The sequence below is a fragment of the Hylobates moloch genome, unplaced genomic scaffold, assembly GCF_009828535.3.
Source record: "Hylobates moloch isolate HMO894 unplaced genomic scaffold, HMol_V3 SCAFFOLD_1, whole genome shotgun sequence".
NCBI classification, from domain to species: domain Eukaryota; kingdom Metazoa; phylum Chordata; class Mammalia; order Primates; family Hylobatidae; genus Hylobates; species Hylobates moloch.
Window position 1 is genome coordinate 76,739,575 of NW_026652276.1, and position 19,874 is coordinate 76,759,448.

Here is a 19,874-nt window from a genome sequence, read left to right on the forward strand (position 1 = left end):
CCAAAACTCAGAGAGGTCACAGCTAGGGATAGAGATTTGGGAGACATCTGCAGAGTGCATAGTTGGAACTCCATGAATGGTCTCTTTGTGAGTGGTAGGATGAAGTAACAAAAATCTGAGAACTAAATGTTAAGCTTGCTAACATTTAAGGGGTCTGGAGGAGGAAGGAAGGTCAGAAAAGGGCAATCAGCATGGTGGAAAGAGAGAACTAAAGCCGTGTAGTATTACAGAAGCCAAAGGAGAAGAACTTTGAAATGGTAGTCAACAGCGTGTCATGTTTTAGGCAAGATAAGCCTAAGGCCTGAGAAGACGACCAGTGGCTTTAGTGATTGGACTTTGAGTGTTTAATTTCCTTTTATTAATTGATTTATGTATATTTATGTGTGTGTGTGTGTGTGTGTGTGTGTGTATAAAATAAGAAAATTGCTATTAAATATTCAAATTGCACTTGAAATTACTTTTTGATACATATATAATTTCTGAGAGTCTGATAGGCAATGTGGTGAGGAGAACAGAGTAATTTTATATGTCTGATAAACTTAGATTCAGGTCTTAGGTTTACCACTTATTAGCTGTGTGACCTTTAGAAAAGTACTTTACCTGTTCGAGCCTCAGTTTTCCTGTGTGTAAAATGGATTAAACATAGAATGAAATAATACAGTATTTGTCACTTTTTTTATTTCCTTTCACTTTTTGAATAGATATATGTTAATTTTATGATTCTACTTATAGTTTTATATTTGCTGGAATGCACACATTTACAACATGTAGATATTGTCCAACTTTTGTCTTCATTCTAGAGGAAATTAATGCTTAATGGTGTTTTACTGAGTCCATATTAATTTTGTTTAAAATGCATTGTAACTGTGCTTCGCTTTGTATTAGAAGAGAATGAGTGACATTCTTCACAAAAGATTCCTTTTAAATGAGTGACAAAAAGAGTATAAAGAGTGCCCAGAGCTTTTGTGTACAAAAGCTGATTCTAATCTCAATGAATTGTATCATGAGTAAGAGACAGAAGTAATTTATTTTTAATTATATACAGTAATTCAACTGAGAAGCAAGAATCTGTGCAATTGGCAGTAAGAACAGCAGAAAAACTTCTTAAGGAACTAAAACCTCAGACTGTTCAGGGTCACGTACAGCTTCGCATAATGGAAAACTATTGCTTAATGGCTACCAAACAGAAATCTAATATTGAACAAGCATTAAATACCTTCACTGAAATAGCAGCATCTGAGGTTAGTGGATTTCCTTTTTCAGCTTCATATGCTATTTTTATTTGGTGGTATAGAAACATATATTTTGATTAGTTGTTTATTTTCTGAAGATTGACTTAATTACCTAACTTTTATTAAAAATTAGGTATATAATTGGGCATACACAATGTCCCCTTCTTGGCAGAAGAGACAATGTTACTGTTTTGTTGTGTTGTTGATATATTTCTCTCTACTGGAATGTTAAATTCTAGAGAAACGGAATTCTTCAAAAGTACATAAGTTAATTCTCAAGGGAGCCACTTTATCCCCTGGAGAATTTCTGTGTTGTAGATGTAGCCAAGATTAACTAACTAAGTGGAAATAAACACCTGGCTGCCCTGATATCTTACTTCTTCACTTACATGAACTTGGAATTTTTCCAGCTATATAGCTCCATGAGATCAATACTGACAGCTTATAATTTAGTCATACAAATAATGATATTCTTTAGCAACACTGAAATAACCTCCTGCAATCTTTTCATATTTGTTATTTTCATAGTATTATTTTACAAAATCAGAGGCTTTCTTCTCTTCTCACTGTGCTTGAATCCACCTTTTTTCCTTTTTTTCTGAGTCGGAGTTTTGCTCTTGTCGCCCAGGCTGGAGTGCAATGGCGCGATCTCAGCTCACTGCAACCTCCGCCTCCCAGGTTCAGGCAATTCTCCTGCCTCAGCCTCCGGAGTATCTGGGATTATAAGCACCTGCCACCATGCCTGGCTGTTTTTTGTATTTTTATTAGAGAAGGGGTTTCGCCATGTTGGCTAGGCTGGTCTCAAACTCCTGACTCAGGTGATCCGCCTACCTCAGCCTCTTCCACCTTTTTTTTCTTACTCTCTAGGTACTGTTTTTCCTCCCCTCACACAGCACTTTATTTGTTCAATTGCTTGATACTAAGAAAGGAATTCTAGATACCCTCCCATCAGCAGTTGGTAATAGTTAACTTCTAAGCATACTCATTGGATTTCATGTTTGTTCTTCCATTCAGTGATGCTGTAGGCCACCGGAAACTCATTTTATGTCTCTCAGAGGACATACAGAATTTTGCTGTGATTTCTTGTGATTCAGTGGTCACAGTGGCAGCAATAAACTACCCAAAGTCCCGGACAGTGATCTCTTTCCCCTCACCTTTCAGGGCCCTGGAGGAGATTGAGATGTCAGGGGTTTGGGAGACCTGCAACTCTTGTTGTGGCTTGGGTACAAGTATCCTAGATGGCAGCTTTATTACCGCACTTGGAATAAAACAGCAGGACAGCATGGCAGCAGCAACCCTCCAAAGCAAGGCCCTTCTGCAGACATTGAAGTAATGTGCTCAGGGGTCATGCTCTGTTGAATTGGCTTCGTGGAGCAGATGGATGACAGCTGCTGAATGAAGGCAGAGCAGAAGTAGGGCAATCATGTACATCTAAGAGAATCTCTAGGAACATGAGGAAGCACAGTCTCATGTCAGGTGCCATAGCTACCGAATGCTGTGATGTGCTATTCTATCTCATAACAATGAGAAAGTTTATTTTGACTAAATCTGTTATCCCTACTGTGAAGTTTAAGAGAGAAAAAAAGCCAAAAGCAGTGATGATATTACAGCTATTTCCTAGAAAGACTATGCCTGTTTTCTGTTGATAAGACTGCATTATTTTTTTAAATCATCCTTACATATGTGGTTAGTAAAATACTATCTTCAGATCTGTTTACTAACCATATTATTCAAAAGATAATGGTATATGAGCTGAAGTTTCATAAGCATCAAATTTTATCTCACATTTTTTTTCTTTTAACTTCTAGGCTGCATGTATTCAATATAATGAATATTCATTAAGCAGCCAGCGAGTGCTAAGCATAGTGGGAAACACAAAGATAAATAATGTATGGTCCCTTTTTTCAAGTTTCCCATAGTCTACGGAAGACAAGACAAGCATACTGACTATGATGACTTAATACAAAGCAAAATGTGTTACATTCCATACTAGAATTGCAAATAAAAATGCTGTAGGAGACAGTATAAGGAGAGTTGGGAGACCCTTTTGTAAAGAAGGTATGATTTAAGAAAAAATAGGATTTAAGAAACAGGTATGATTGAAGAACCAAGAAAAATTGCATTTTAACAGGCAGAAATGAAGACAATGTGTTTCAGAGGAAGAGGAAAATGTGAACAAAGTCAGGGAGGCAGAAAAACACAGGGTATGTTCACAATCCTATGTGTCATTCAGAGGGACTGAAAAAGAGGTATGTGACAGGAAATCATGGAAGAAATGCTGGAAGATATGTTAAGCCCAAGCTAAAGTGTTTCGACTTGCTTTCATTGCATCACCTTGAACCATAAAGATGAGATGTTTATAATACAGCTGTATTGTCCACATCCGAGTCTTGTCCTTTGCAATCTAAAGTTACTGCAATTTAGAGTTACTGAGAGACAGACAGAGAAGCTGGCTGTAGGTCTTAGGATGTCTGCACCAGAAAAAAAGACGTAATACAGGGATTAGAACTCAGGTTTGCTTTTAGAAACTGTTCTTCAGTTCACTCAGGAGTGATCAAGTTGTGAAAAACCGATACGTTCTAGTCAAACTCAAAGTATAAGAGGTTATTTTTAATTGTGTAGTATAGGGGGAATGTGGGACCTTTTCGTAGGACCCTCCTCCTCTTAGGCTGTGCTAGGACCTGGCTGACAAATGCATAGCAGGCCTCTGTTTTCTCTCCTCTCCTGGCCCACCTGAGGTGGGCTGGGGTGGGGAGAGGGTGAGCCTCAGTAATTGGTAACATCCCACACTTCTTCATAATCTACAACCAATTGGTTGGATTTGACACTCAAACCATTTTGCCACCCCTTACCTAGAGGAACAGATTATATCTTGGAAGCTTATTGACAGATATAGAATTTGAGGCAAGGAAGTTTTTATATTTCTAAAAGCTGTTTTTATAAAACCCTGATGTATTGCCCTTCTCTATTCCAGAGTTATTTTTTACTTCCAAAGATCAGTTGGACATTGAACATTTTACCACTCTCCTTTTGCATATTCCTTATGAGTTACCCAAATTTGCTATCTTACAGTATACTTTTATTATAGTAATGGTATCACCATTCCTCAGTCATAATTTCTTACCCTTTGTTTTTGTTTTTATTTTGAGACAGTGTCTCATTCTGTCTTCCATGCTGGAGTGCAGTGGCACGATCGTAACTCACTGTGGCCTTGAACTCCCAGGCTCAAGAGATCCTCCCACTTCAGCCTCCTGAGTAGCTGGGACTACAGGGGCCGGCCACCACACTCAGCTAGTTTTTCTTGTTTATTTTTAGTTGAGGCAAGGCCTCGCTATGCACTAGCCTCAGCCTTCCGAAGTGCTTCGATTACAGACGTGAGCTGCCCGCCTGGACCCTTTATTTGTATGTTAAGCTGAGGCTTCTTTCTTTATAAATGCATCATAATCCCTCTGCTGAAATTTAAGAAGCATCCTACCTTAATCAGAAACATACACGTTATTGCTTATGAAAGTTAGTTGTCTGGGTAGATTACTAATGGCCTCCATTTTATATGAGTTCTCATTAACCTGTTGGTTTCACAGAGTGACATTCTCTGACTTCAAACTCTATCCAAAAGAATATCATATAGATTGTTTCAGGAAGCTGCAGACTCCAAATCTAAAAGCATATTTTAAGGCATTAGTTTATTTCGTATACTTTCCAAGTGGTTAATTAATTATATGCCTTATTTTTAACATTTTGTTATTCAAACGTTCTTGGGAGAAGAGGTTTTTGGATAAAAGGAGAAGGGAGGGGGAAAAAAGCAATAGAAGTCATAATGGGTAAGGACCATCATCTGCAGGTAAATTGTTACTCGTCTTTGACAGTTGAAAGAACTAAGGAGCCTGAATGTTAAATCTGAAATACGAACTGCCCAATAAGGATTTTACTGAAATAGAGTTTTATTTTTTCTGTTTCTATACAAAACTAAAACATGACTGTTTGAATCCCATTAAAGATGAAGTCTCACTAATTCTTGGAATTGTGTGCATATGGCATCTGAATAGTTGTCATTATCTTTAATTATCTTGACCACACAGTGCTTGACCAAGTTTCTTCACAGTAGCTTGAGGGTACTTGATGTGTTAAATAATAACCTGTAATCACAGTTATCTGTAATGGAGCTAGAAATAGAATCCACAAACTAGTTCTTATGTAGCATTTTCTGCTTTCTGTATGTTTTTGGGGCATTTATGTTTGTGCATCTTGTGGTCTAAAATTTTATTTTCTTATAGAAGGAGCATATCCCAGCACTCTTGGGAATGGCAACGGCTTATATGGTCTTGAAACAGACTCCACGAGCCAGAAACCAGCTGAAGCGTATTGCGAAAATGAATTGGAATGCTATTGATGCTGAAGAGTTTGAGAAGAGTTGGCTGCTACTTGCTGATATTTACATTCAATCAGCAAAATATGACATGGCAGAAGAACTGTTAAAACGGTGCCTGCGTCATAATAGAGTAGGTGATTGAAGAGTAAAAAATAATTATTGACCTTTGTTGCATAAGCTTTCCATATAGATATTGTTGAGTGTTAGTCCATTTCCAAAGATTGCTGTGTGATTTTTGAAAATTAAATGTTTATTCTTACCACAATCAGGAAACAAGCATTAATAATAAGAAAAAAGCCATTTGTCCTTTAAAGTTTAAAAAAAAAAAAGATTTATGCAATTTCAAGTTTCAGCTGTAGTGATGCCCTACTTAACGGAAAGTGTTTTTGGAATGTCAAACGCTTGCCTGTGATTATCCATCTCATCCCAGAACTAATGAAAATTGCAGAAGAACGTTAATTGCGGACGTCTGTCCCTCCCATTAAGAAATACTCTTGATGAATTTACTGCAGCTGCATGTCATTTTCTCATTATTAGAATATTATGCATAATATATTTTGTGGGAGAAAATCTTTTCAGCTTTTAATTTCATTTGTTTAATAAAAATTCCTTGTATTTAGGTATAAATTGAATATTATAAAGTCCTTAGAATTTAAGGCTTTTTACTAACATTTTGATGTTTAATTACAAAAGATGTTGTTATAGCAGTTCTTTAAAGTTAAGATTTAATTTTTTGTTGAGAAATAATTGCACACAACTTAGAAATGATATTTATCTTCATATATTCATATCAATTACTTCAAAATCTTAATCACAGTAAATCTGTTTTATTCTCATTGAGCGAGTTAGATTACAAATGGACCATTTATTTTTTAAAGAGGAATTGTGATTATCTAGTACTATTAAGATACTTTCCTAGGAACTTAAGAGCCTGAAAGATCCAAGCATAACAATTTATGAACTATTTTAGATGATTAGTTACATAAATTTTATGTTAAATTGGCTTTGAAAAGCAGAATGCTCATTAATAGGCTTTGAAAATCTAAACTGCTGAATAGTTTACCCTTCTATATCTAGTCTAGGATTAACCAAGATTGCATGAGAATTTCAGTGCACACAGAATTTCAGTTTGCCAGAATGCTGATAAGAATACATTGCATGGTTGAACATGATGGCTGCTTTAGAAGCTTCATTCAGCCCTGCTGGTTGAATATGTTGATATTGAAAGCATGATGTTTAAGAACTAAAGCTTAGGAACCTTGAATTACATAATTTAAAAAATGGAAGTCATCCATATCTGGGGCAGGAAATGTACAAGATGACACTAGACTGTCTTGCCATACCAGATGATGAAGGAAACTATCCATGATGATTATAGAGTTTGTGTGAAAGATCTAGGGGCCAACTGGAAGACACCTCCAGTAGCCGAAGTTGGGATGCTTTAAGTATCGATAAGAATGATAACTGCAATATATTGAAATACATAAAATCTGTTTAAATCCATGACTTCTCAAAGATCCAAATAGAAAAAACAAAACAAAAAACCTAATTAGTAACTACTACAGTATGCTAGTGAACTGACTGCTATTTCTAAAGCTTGCAAATAAATATCCTGCCTTTTCTGTACAGAATTGGTTAACCAAATAGTCAATGAGACATTTCTCATCATAGACATTTTCCAGCTAATAAATGAAGAAAGACTGATAGGCTATCACCATTTTTCAACCCTGATAAATTTATGTATGGATGTAACATCACAAAAAGAGGGAGAATCAGACATTCTGTGCCTCCCAATAGAAGAACATACATCTATGGCAGGGCTAGGGTTGGGATGAGACAAGTGAAACCCTTAGTAATCAAGATAAATAATAATTTAATGCAGCTGTGCTGAGCTTTATTGGAGCCTGAATCAAAAGGGAATATGTGCATTTCTATATTCATATTTTTATGTTTTTTAAAAAATGGGTAATTGGTAATGGTTTTAATGAAAATATTACTGGTGAGATTTCTTCCATTAAAGTGAGAAAAGTAAAATGATAAGAAATTAAGTTTAGGTATAAATAAGATGTTCAATCTTAAATGTGATTTTTAATATATACTTTCAGATTCTTCAATATTTTTAAACTCATACTGTGGAAAAAAATTACAATTAAGAAATATACAAAAACATGCATCCATGTTTTTATGCCTCAGTCTCCAGTGTGGCTTATCATAGCACTGATGTTTGAAGTAGATTCACCTCTCTCCTCCAGAATCAAAATTGAATCCAAACCTCTAGATCTAATTACAACTTCCAGAAAATGTCAGTGACATAGGAATATATTATATAAACACCACAAGGATGCAGTCAACTAAATCTGCGTTGTGAGAAACTCGGGATAAATATTCTTGTTTCTATTATATTTAATTTCAAGAAAAGAGACACAGAGAGACAGACATACGGAAGGGAAACCTCTAGATCAAAAGAGACTAGATCAAAACATTGACCAGTTACAATGTTTGGTCCTTACTTCAGTCCTCAATCTAACAAAAACAAATTATATTGAGACAAAATTTAGACAGTACTGGATATTTGGTGCTACTAAGGAGTCGTTAACATTTTAGGTGTGATAAAATTGTGGTTCTGTTTAAATAACGTCTTTTTCTTTTAGAGATGCACACTAACACATTTAGACTTAGTTGATATAATATCTGAGGATTTTTTCTGGTAATACAGAAGGGTAGGTTTGTGAGATAGAGGTGAAACAGTATTAGTCACAAAATAATTGTTGAAGATAAGGGTTCATGGAGTTCATTATGCTCTTATCTCTGTATTTGTATGTGTTTAAATTACTCATAATAGTGTACATGTGCTTGTGTAAAATACAAATGCCCTGTTGTATATTTCTGATTCTGTAAAGAAAATCCTGATTCTGCAGATTTGTGATGGAGACTTGCCATCAGAATCATTTATTAAGTTCAGTAAAAAATGTGATTGCCTAGCCAAGGTTAAAAACCATTGTTTGATTTGTCATTTAAATGGGTTGATATGATTGACCTCTATAGTCACAGACATCCCATAAAATCTTAGTGATATCAAGTTTAATATATTGATGTCTCCCATTTTTCTTCAGTCTTGCTGCAAAGCTTATGAATATATGGGATACATTATGGAAAAAGAGCAAGCATATACAGATGCTGCCTTGAACTATGAGATGGCATGGAAATATAGCAATCGGACAAATCCGGCAGTAGGTGAGTTTGGCAATCACCTAGATTTTTCACAGAAAAATTATGTTTTATTTATTAATTTTCATTTAAATGCATTTGATTTTTTTCAAAACAAAATAAACATTTAGTAAATTTTCATTGTCAACCTTTCTGAAAGGAGAATAAGTTTTATATTCATAATATATTATTAGCTACTAATAGTTCAGTTTCTTGAGTTCCAAACTTGTCCTCAGTCACTTAATGTACATCTAGTCTAATTCTGCCCCTTCTCTTCCTTCTAAAAGGAGGAGATATTTTGAAATTGGGAATGCCATGGAAAAAGATGTTTCCATTGCCAAGTAAGTTAGGAAAATGTTGCATTAAATTGAATTACACAGGTTTCTTTACTTCTCAAAGCCTTTAAACACTAATGTATATTGCAGTGGATATCACAGAGGGGCCATGTTTCCCACAATTATTTGACCATGGGACATTTTTTTTTTCTCCTGAGCATCTAGAAACATCATCCAGTCCCAGTGTTTTGCAGGCTGTTCATTTGAGTAATGCTAGTCTACAGTGTCCCTAACAGAGGTGGCATCAGAATGTATGTCATGACCAACCTCTCTGCTCATACGAGGGAGCTCATCCTCATGTTTGTGTACTCTTTCTTTGTATTGGGTTGAAATATGCCTCCTTGAAACTGCCCAAGTCTGTTTTCCGGAGCAACTTAAAGAATGCCTCCCTCTTACAGATCATGACCCTTTAAATTGCAGTCTTCAGTCCTGTGTCCTAGGGCTTCTCTTCAAGCCATCTGCAGTTACTTGCCCATTCTTCCTAAGATTGGATTCCGAGTCTCTCATCTTCCTTGTTGCTATCTCCTGGAATCTCTAAAATAGTGTTTCCCAAACTGTCCTTTGGAACAGTTGGGGAGATTTTAATAATTTTTTTTTTTTTTAATTAAAAAGAATGGAGTGTGAAGGTGGTAGGTGCCATGGCCATGTAAGTTTGGAAAGTGCTGTTTTATTTTTCCATGCCCCTCTGACCTGTTGTACCATAAATGAACAACCTCTCAAATATGATTTGGCTTGTTATAAGTATAATTAAGCTATTTTTTTCTTTTGATTAGGCAATTTGTAGTTGTTAATTCAGCCTAAGATGGCATCAGTCTTTTCAGCAGCCATGTCACAGTGTGAATTCGATTTTGATTTGCAGTCAAATGAGTCACCCTCATACTAACTACTGTCAGCTCAGGTCTTCCCTCATCTTTTAGTTTCCTAGAGTCTGTTCTCATACTATACTAGACTTGTGCAAAGCACAAGAACTAATGATTTTTGTAGTATTTTTTATCCTAAGGTGTGATATATCTTTCAGAATAAAGTCACCTGCTAAAGTGAAGTCCTTAAATATCCTTAAAATATTAGTTTTGACACTTTACTCCACAGAAGGAATGCACATAGAAGTTAAATTATTTATATATTCCATTCCTTGGAAGACCTCAGCAAATAAAGAGATTCCAAATGACTAGTTCTTTCATTGTGTCATCATTGTATTTTATAGATTATTTTATCAGTTCCTCCAACTTTGCTTTGGTTATCATTTCTTTCTAAGGCTCTCCATTAATTCCTCAATTTCATCCTTAAGATTGTCATTGCATCTAACACCCTCAACCTGCCTGGCCAAATAAACAATGCATTTCACTTTTTCAGTTGTCAGAAAACCCTTAAAATCATGCTCATGGCCAGGCGCAGTGGCTCACGCCTGTAATCCCAACACTTTGGGAGGCCGAGGTGGGCGAATCACCTGAGGTCAGGAGTTCGAGACTAGCCTGGCCAACATGGTGAAACTCCATCTCTACTAAAAATACAAAAATTAGCCGGGCATGGTGGCAGGCGCCTGTAATCCCAGCAACTCAGGAGGCTGAGGCAGGAGAATTGCTTGAACCCAGGAGATGGAGGTTGCAGTGAGCCAAGATCGCACCACTGCACTGCAGCCTGGTTGACAGAGTGAAACTCTGTCTCAAAAAAAAAAAAAAAAAAAAATCATTCTCTTACTCTTTCCATAGAATTCAGGGTTGAATATTGTAACTATGAGAGGCACCAGGATGAATAATGAATGGATAATTTGCTTGACTGCAGTAATCATTTATAAATAAATAAATATATATACTCACATATATACACACCCACATCATTTTGTATACCTTAAATATATACGAGGAAAAAAAGAAAAGAAACACACTAGGAACAACTGAGATCCAGTGAGAGAAGAAACTATTCATGTTTCCCCCTTCATACCCATTCTCAGGTTCCATGACAGTCATTAGACTGTGTACAATGTTTGCGTTCTCTCGCTGTCTCTCCTGATTGCATATAGTTGAGTTCTAATAAGTTTGACAGGTGTAGTGCAGCTGCAGTGCACATTTCCTTTCCCCCTTTTAGCTCTTTATTTCCTCTGTGAAATTTTTGTACTAGGTCATGTATCAAGTTTCTTCCAGTGTTAAAATTCTGTGATTATAATATAGTGAATGTTTATATTTTAAAAATGCTAATTATTTTGTGGTATTCTAAGGTTTTAAAAGCCATTTCACAAGTATTTTATATGATTTTTAAGATTATACTAAGAGTTAGAGGGAGGAGTTGTTATTCCTGTTTTAGTGATGAGGAAACCTGAAAATGACAGCTCAAGCCACTTGTGTAAGATCCCGAAGCTAGTCAGGATGCCACAAACCAAAACTGAAATCTTGACTAGTTCCCATGTAAGTATGTTTGGCATGACATCTTAAAAACTGCTTTTCTTTTTGAATGTCACAAACGCTTTTGGTTCATTTTAGAATTTGTTGGTAAGACATTAAGTTTACCTCTAAAATCTGAGCTGTGAGATTCTGCCATAGGCCCTGCACACGTGTGCATGTGTGTGTGTGTAGAGATGTATATATACACACATATATAGACATACATATATATACACACACACATATATAAACATACATATATATGTGTGTATATATATATATATATGCAGTCATGTGTCGCTTAACAATGGAAATATTCCGAGATATGCATCGTTAGACAATTCATCATTATGTGAACATCTTAGAGTATACTTACACAAACCTAGGTGGTAGATCCTACTACACACCTAGGCTATCTGGTGTAGCCTATAGCTCCTAGGCTGCACACCTGTACAGCATGTTACTGTCCTGAATGCTATAAGCAATGTGTGTATGTAAACATAGAAAAGGTACAGCAAAAATACAGTATTAAAATCTTTGGGACCACCATCATGTATGTGATCTGTTGTTAATGAAACATCATCATGCAGTGCCTGACTATATATAAAATAGTGTAAATTTTAGATCATTTCTATTTCTTTCTTTTTACTACCATCTGATAATGTGAGCCAGTAATTCTTTTCAAACATTTAAAATTTTAAACATTTGTTTTGGTACTTTTATTAGAGCCCAAGAGCACTATTCACTTTTCTTATTTCGTATTTTTAAGAGGTAGAGTGAGATATTTATTATTACACATTATTTTACATTGCATTATATCTTGTTTACTGAGTGCACAGCTGCTGTTACTTTTCTTGTCTTCTTAGTTTTCTCATTTTTATAGCATGTTACAGGAGAACAACATCCATTAAGAGGAATGTCTTAAACATTCTTCTAATTGTTGATAGTAGAAGTGTGGCATTTCACTATCAGTAATTATGATAATTATTACCAGTCATTGATGACAAATCTGCCTTCCTCTGTGTCCTTCTCCTATGTGCTCTGTCTTCTCACCATACTCCAAGTTCATTAACTCCCTATGTGTCCTACCAATGGCCTTAATCCATGCAGTTTCCTCTGTCTGAGAGTGTCTTTGATTCCCACCCTAGCCTAGTTTATGCCTCATTCTTCAGATTTCAGACATCTCTTGATACCCTCTTCTTCCCCGATTCAGGTTCTTTATGGTAACTCACTTGGCCTGGATCTTTCTTTCATAACATTTATCTCAGTTTTGAAATTGTTCATTTACTCATGCAATTATTTAAAAATGTACTTTTTCTCCTAATAGAATGCAAACCTCATAACTGTAGGCATCAGTTTGCCTGTGTAAGTGCTAAATAAATCTGTACTGTATAAATGAATGGCTGTGTTTACTGCCCTGTGATGAGTTTTTACTATAACTTGAAATAAATGAGACTTTTCTAGTAAGTTATAGAAACCACACTTGTAGGATGGCAGCTTTCTAACCGATCAGTGTATTCCTGTGATCCTTTTTTCCAACTCCACTTTATTTTCTTCTTACACTTCTTCTGTGTCACTCTGCCTTCTGTTATCACACAACTTCTCTGTATAGTGTAGTTTAGTTGTTCATTCACCAGCCTCCCTTACAAATTCTCTAGTGAGTAAGCAAAGAGAGGAGGAGGCAAGGAAAAGTAATAGTAGCAGTGTACTCCATCATTCTGTTTTATGGTTTTTGTCTTAACAGGATACAAACTGGCATTTAATTACTTAAAAGCAAAAAGATATGTGGATTCAATTGACATATGTCACCAGGTAAACACTTAAATTTAGATTTCTTAAAATTTTTCAGATGCACAATTTCCTACTTTTTTAAATCTCCAGATGTATGTGAGTAGAAGTAGAGGATACATTATTTTAGTTAAATGATTTATCAAGTATGTTTAGGGAGATTATCAGTGTTCAAAATTTAGAAAATGATGTTCACCTAAATAAAAAACATGTTTTTACTTTGAGATCAAATAATAAAATGTTTATGTCAATTTAAAGACAAAGACCACTGAAGGGTACATATTAAACAATAAACCATAGAATATTTACATGTATGGAAAGGAGTAGGATTAAAGAGGTGGAGTAAAAGAGACTTACTTTAAAAAAAAAAAAAGACAAAGAACAGTGGGAGAAACATGTTAAATAAAATTTAGTCTTTAAGTTAGAAGATATTTGAAGACAGTATAGATTCTCCAGATCATTGTTCTGATTAGAAGTTCTTGTGAATGTGTCTGAATCTGGTTATTAGAGAATTCAGATTGATCAATTAGAGATAAAAAGAAATTCTATTAGAAGTCATTCAATTACATTCTGTAATTCATCCCTTACTAAATGATCACCTACTAAAATGACAAATATTTAAATTATGGTTTTAGAATTTGCAGAGTCTCTTTATGTACACATTGTCCCATTGATATTCCATATAAGACATTCTATTAAACATTGTAAGGACCTCCAAGAAAAGTTCCTTAGAAAAGAATTATGTAATGTCCCTTATCCCACACAGTGATCTGTTAGCATCATTACAGTAAATACTTGGCCTTAGTAATTGCTGTTGATTACTGAGTCTCTGTAAAGCAGTATTTCAGTCAGGTTAGGGTTGTGTGTTAATGTAAGGCTATATATTAGGATCATTTTTGGAGTTATTAAAAAAAAAAAAACCAGCATCTCCCCACTCTTAAGACTCAGTAGATCTGGAAATATGTATGTCTAAGATCATTTCAGGTAAAGCTAATGTGTGCTGCCGTATAAAAGTCACTCTCTAAGGGTTTATCAAATATTATGAATGAAAAGCTAAATTATAAAAATATTTTAAATCATTGATACATAATTGTTTTATACAACTCATCTGTTAGGTAAGCAATTATATTTGTTATATTTTCTACATTTGATATTTGCATTCTATTGTTCTCATCTAACTACCATTAATATAAAGAGTCATCATGTTACATTTAAAATGCCACCATTAAAAAGTGTTATAGCTGTTGTAGTATTAGCACAAGGAAATCTTAACTGTAATGCTCATTTCTAGTAAGTTTTGTAACTCCGTAGTTTTTGATCATTAGTTACAAGTTTTTGTGGGTTCTTTATTTGTTTTGCAGGTTCTTGAAGCACATCCAACTTACCCAAAAATCAGAAAGGATATACTTGATAAGGCCCGTGCATCTTTAAGACCTTGAAAATAATTTTAACTTAGGTGTTGGTTTAACAGGAAATGAAAAAAATCTAACTTTCAGTTCTTCCTGTTCAAAACAGGTTTGAGCTCAGTGGTTTGTTATTAGAAGTATACCCTTTTTTCTCCAGCAGAGGTTGCTGCTGTACATCAAGAGAAGTACTATGTGAAATTGGTGTTTCCTAATGCAGTTGAATGAGAGCTGGTCTGTTTGACTCTGTTTTGATTAGGTACAGATTTGGTGACTCTGTGGTAAAGACTATAATTATTTCTATAAAGAATATTTTGTTAAAATCTAGGTAATTAAATACCCTGTATCTTTCCTAAGGAATATTGTTTATTTCAGAAAATATATTTAAAATGCATTGTTCTCTTTTAAAGTGTTTTTGTTATATTCTTTTTTTTTTTTAAGACAGAGTCTTGATCTGCCGCCCAGGCTGGAGTGCAGTGGCACGATCTTGGCTCACTGCAACCTCCACCTCCTGGGTTCACGCGATTCTCCTGCTCCAGCCTCCCCAGTAGCTGGGACTAAAGGCATGTGCCATCACACCCGGCTAATTTTTTGTATTTTTAATAGAGACGGGATTTCACCATGTTAGCCAGGATGGGCTTGATCTCCTGACCTTGTGATCCGCCTGCCTCGGCCTCCCAAAGTGCTGGGATTACAGGCGTGAGCCACCGCACCCAGCCTGTTTTTGTTGTATTCTGTGTTGTTTCAAAGATTGGAATAAATCTCCCTGTAAATAACTCATGAAAAAGACAATATATATATTTTAAATATATATTTTAATAAAGGTTTTATAAATATGTGGTTTATATTCTTCTAGGAACTCAAAAGATGTGGTAAGTTTTGCAAAATCAGGGTAAGCTCCCCCTGCATTCTGTAATGTTAATGGGTGTTGCTATAGTACAGAAAATGTAACTTTCATTAAAAAATCTTTTTTAGAAAAGGATAAAGAGTGTGTGTTTTCCCCTTCCTTTCTTGAGCTCATTCTTCCTGCTTTCAAGGCCATTGTGGTCTTAAGAAGTAATCAGGATCTGAAATCTCAATTTAAATAGGTCCCTTATTAGGGATATTTAACCTTAGCCTGGAAAACTTGGTCTGCAGGTGTAATTTCAGACACTGTAACATTTGATGGTAAAGGGTGACCAAATACTTTTAGTCAGCAGAGAGTCACAAAGGCAACGGTTTACCCAGCTCTGTCTTAACAGCACCCTGGCATAGAAGCTTTCACTCTCTTACACTAAATTTAACCTAGTCTAAACTTAATCGTTAGCATTATTTTTAATTTCTCATCTACATCTTTTTCAGTTTTCCTTAAAATTTTACTAAACACAGTCCTCAATTTTATTTGCATTTACAATAAACAGTATTTATAAGTCATTTGCTGCTTTTTATTAAATGTCCTGTTTGTTTTGAACTCCATTCTCTTGTTTCTGATCATTTCTCCCATTTTTCAAAATCCTTTTAATTTCAATTGTTATAAAATTCCAATTATTCCTCTTTTCACTTAGCAAAACAGTTTTTTGTGGTTTTTTTTTTTTTGAGACAGTCTCACTCTGTAGCCCAGGCTGCAGTGCAGTAGTGCAATGTTCACCCACTGCAACCTCCACCTCCTGGGTTCAAGCAGTTCTGCATCAGCTTCCTGAGTAGCTGGGACTACAGGCACACGCCACCACTCCTGGCTAATTTTTGTATCTGTAGTAGAGATGGGGTTTCACCATGTTGGCCAGGCTGGTCTCGAACTTCTGGCCTCAAGTGATCTGGCCGCCTTGTCACCTAGCTTTTGGCATTTCATAGAAATGTTTAATAATAGAATTTATAAGTCATTTCATATATGTTAAAATACTTTTATATTTCTTACGTTTGATCTTCACAGACCTAAAATGCCAGCATTATTATCCCTGCTTTACAAATCTGGAATCGTGAAACATTACCTCTTTTTCTTTAATTCAGGTGGAGAAATATCTTTCAGCCTGAGTGGACATTTTTAAGGACAATGCTATGGACTGAATGTTTGTGTCCCCCAAACTTCATATGTTGACATCCTAATCTTTAATGTGATAGTATTGGGAAGTGAAGCTTTAGGAAATAATTAGGTCATAAGGCCGAAGCCCTTGTAAGTGGGATTAGTGCCCTTATAAAGAGGATCCCAGAGAGTTCTCTAGCTATCTTTCTACCGTGTGAGGACACAGTAAGAAGTCAACTATTTGCAACCCAAAAGAGGGTCCTCACCAGAACCTGGTGGTGCAGGAACCGTGATCTCAGACTTCCAGCCTCCAGAACTGTGACAAATAGATTTCTTGTTGGTAAGCCCACCAGTTTATGATATTTTATTATTGCAGCTGGAGCTGACTCAGGCAGAAATCACATTAACAGAATGCCGTTAGTAGTTCCAATGAACTTGCATCATGGGATGCTAGAATCATGGAAATTGGATAGGGAAATAGAGCATCTGTTCTCTCAGCAAGACATATCCAAATCAGTTTTCCTATCTGTAAGAGGAAAGGAAGGTTTTGTTTTTGTTTCTTAAGCAGCCGTTTATTTTGTGCCTGCCATTTTTTAGATGCTATTTTAGGGACTTTCCTTACTTTATGTCTTTTAATTTTCAGTCAACTATTAAGAGAAATAATATTCCCACTTTTCAGATAAGAAAGATGAGACCTGGACTAAATGATTTGCCCAGGGTCACAGAGGAAAGTGTCAGAACCTGAATTCCATACTGACTCAGTCAACTTCAAAGCCTCTGCCTGATTTATTATATTAAGATGCCTTCTATAACTAAGATATAATGTTTCTATAAGAAAAAGTGATCTTGTCTACATCTGGCTAGCAGAAGAAACTGATCGGTGTATCACAGAGATAGCTAAATAATGAAGAACAAGATGGACTGAGTGGAATGAACAGCTGTTACAAATGTAGAAACTATCAAAGAGCAGTCTAATTGAGGAGCAGTATACTGTAGCAGTCAAGAGCATGGATCTGAAATCAGACCAGCCTGGATTTAAGTTTTGGTTCTACCATTACCTAGATGTTTCATCTTTCTCCAAGTTACACACTCTCAGCCTCAGTTTTCTCACCCGTAAACAAGCATATAAGGATAATAACCTGTCTCAGGTTGTAAGGATTAAAGGGAACTTATATAAAACCTATAATGAATCTGACTCACTAGGGTCTTAATAAATAGTAGCTCCTCTTATAAGCAGAACAGGGCCAAGTAGTAATTGCAACTGAGAAGAGAAAATGCAGTTCAAAGCAAGATGAAAAGGATGAGTTAAGTCCCCTAGAGAGCTCAGCCCTACAGGATTCGAGATTCTCATTCATTCATACCTTCCCTCCCTTCTCATTTTTCTTCTTCAACTACTTCCCTCTTTTCCTCTCTACCCACCAAACATTATGCTAGACTCCACATGCAGCATCTCATTTTGTCCATCCACCTTGAGCTTGCTTTTGCCCTGCTCTCCTCGGTGTAGAATTCTCTTCCTCTTGTCCCTCCCTTCACCCCCGCTTCCTGTCTCTGAGCTTCCTTGTCCAGGTTTGCTCCCTCTTTCCATCAGGTATCACTTTATCACCACCTCCTCAAAGAGGCCGTGTTCATGTCCAGGCCCACAATCTCAAGTAGCCATCCTGTGATTCTGTATATTATCCTTTTTAAACTCTATGCAGCACTTACTACCTCTGATGTTTTTCTTCTTTAAGGATTTGATTGCCTCATGTGACAAGCCCAAGATCTGTGACAGTTGGAGCTCAAACTAGGCAGTCTTGATTCCACACTGCTCTGAACTAGTATTTGAAGGAACTAATGGCCATGACATGTTAAATGAAAGTTTGGGGACTTACACTCAGGATGGAAGCGGGGGGACACAACAGAAATGAAAGAATTTTCTGTAGATCTGGCATCTGGACACCTGCCCCCCTCATGGTAAGGACACAGTTGTAAGTTTAATGTACTTTTGACCTTAATTCAGCTAGTATGGTGAACTGGGTCCCAAGAGGAAATAGCTTTCTTCCCCAGAAGTCAAGAACCTGGAGCAAATCTGGAAGGCTTTTATGCATGGACAGCTGAGGAAGCAGGTTGAACTTTGCACTAGAGTGGAAGTAGATAATGGAATCACTATGGAAACCAAAAGACCAATTAAGAATCTGACAGGAGCTATCCTGGTTTGCGACTGGAGATGACAAGTGAATAGCTTTAAAATAGGATCATATAACAGCGTTCATGCTGACAGATTTTTTTAGATGCAAGGTTTGCAAAGGTGCAAGGACACCACCACATTCAGACGCTGCTTGTCAAAGTGTAGCACAGCCTTCCTGAAGGGAATAACTTTAAACAGCAAAATAAACAGCAAAAAGCAAGTTTGAGAAGACTGTTCTCTAAAAACAGCACAAAATAAGAGTCTGTCGTTTAACCAAGTGATCCCACATAGAGAAATTTATCACAGGAAATATTCTGAAATTTTCTCAAAGGTTTCCAATTTTAAAAATTGTAACAGTGAATTTTTTGCTGCTTTTTGTTATCAAAACATCCAACATGAGGTTGTCAAATATGTAAGATTTGACCAATAATATAGTACTAGGTAGTCATTTATGTATTTAAATTTTTTGACTCATGGGAGGCCGAGGCATGCGGATTGCCTGAGCTTTGGAGTTCGCGACCAGCCTGGGCAACACGGTGAAACCTCGTCTCTACTAAAATACAAAAAATTAGCTGGGCATAGTGGTGTGCGCCTGTAGTGCCAGCTACTCGGGAGGCTGATGCAGGAGAATTGCTTGAACCTGGGAGGTGGAGGGTGCAGTGAACCGAGATCACACCACTGCACTCCAGCCTGGGCAACAGCGAGACTCCATCTAAAAAAAAAATTTTTTTTTGAAAGATTTTAACTGCTAAAATGCTCACAAAATAAGTGAATAAAGAGGAAAATGTAACTGTTCAAATAATAATATATCCATTTACCAAAAATATAGATGCATATAAGAATACACAAAACTAGATGAAACTAACATAGTTATATCTGAGTGATGAAATATTTATTTACCATTGTAAAAGTTAAATGGAATTAATGTATATTCTACACTAAAAAAAAAAGATTTTGTTTTTTAGAGAACAGCCTTCTCAAACTTGCTTTTTGCTG

The 19,874-nt window shown here is 36.0% G+C and overlaps 1 protein-coding gene across 4 annotated transcripts in view; it reads left to right on the forward strand.

The window, feature by feature from the left end:
• The window catches only part of TTC21B (tetratricopeptide repeat domain 21B), a 97,804-nt gene that overhangs the window by 65,576 nt on the left and 12,354 nt on the right, over window positions 1–19,874 (forward strand). The window contains exons 25-30 of one of the 4 annotated variants that reach the window (XM_032755532.2): window positions 1,046–1,241; window positions 5,507–5,731; window positions 8,715–8,835; window positions 9,096–9,149; window positions 13,266–13,333; window positions 14,671–18,664. In XM_032755532.2, coding sequence (XP_032611423.1) covers window positions 1,046–1,241; window positions 5,507–5,731; window positions 8,715–8,835; window positions 9,096–9,149; window positions 13,266–13,333; window positions 14,671–14,748 — 742 coding nt within the window. In that variant the 3' untranslated portion in view covers window positions 14,749–18,664. Of the gene's footprint in view, window positions 1–1,045; window positions 1,242–5,506; window positions 5,732–8,714; window positions 8,836–9,095; window positions 9,150–13,265; window positions 13,334–14,670; window positions 18,665–19,874 lie in introns of those variants that run through there. The other 3 variants (XM_058441524.1, XM_032755533.2, XM_058441525.1) reach the window with 3 other exon arrangements.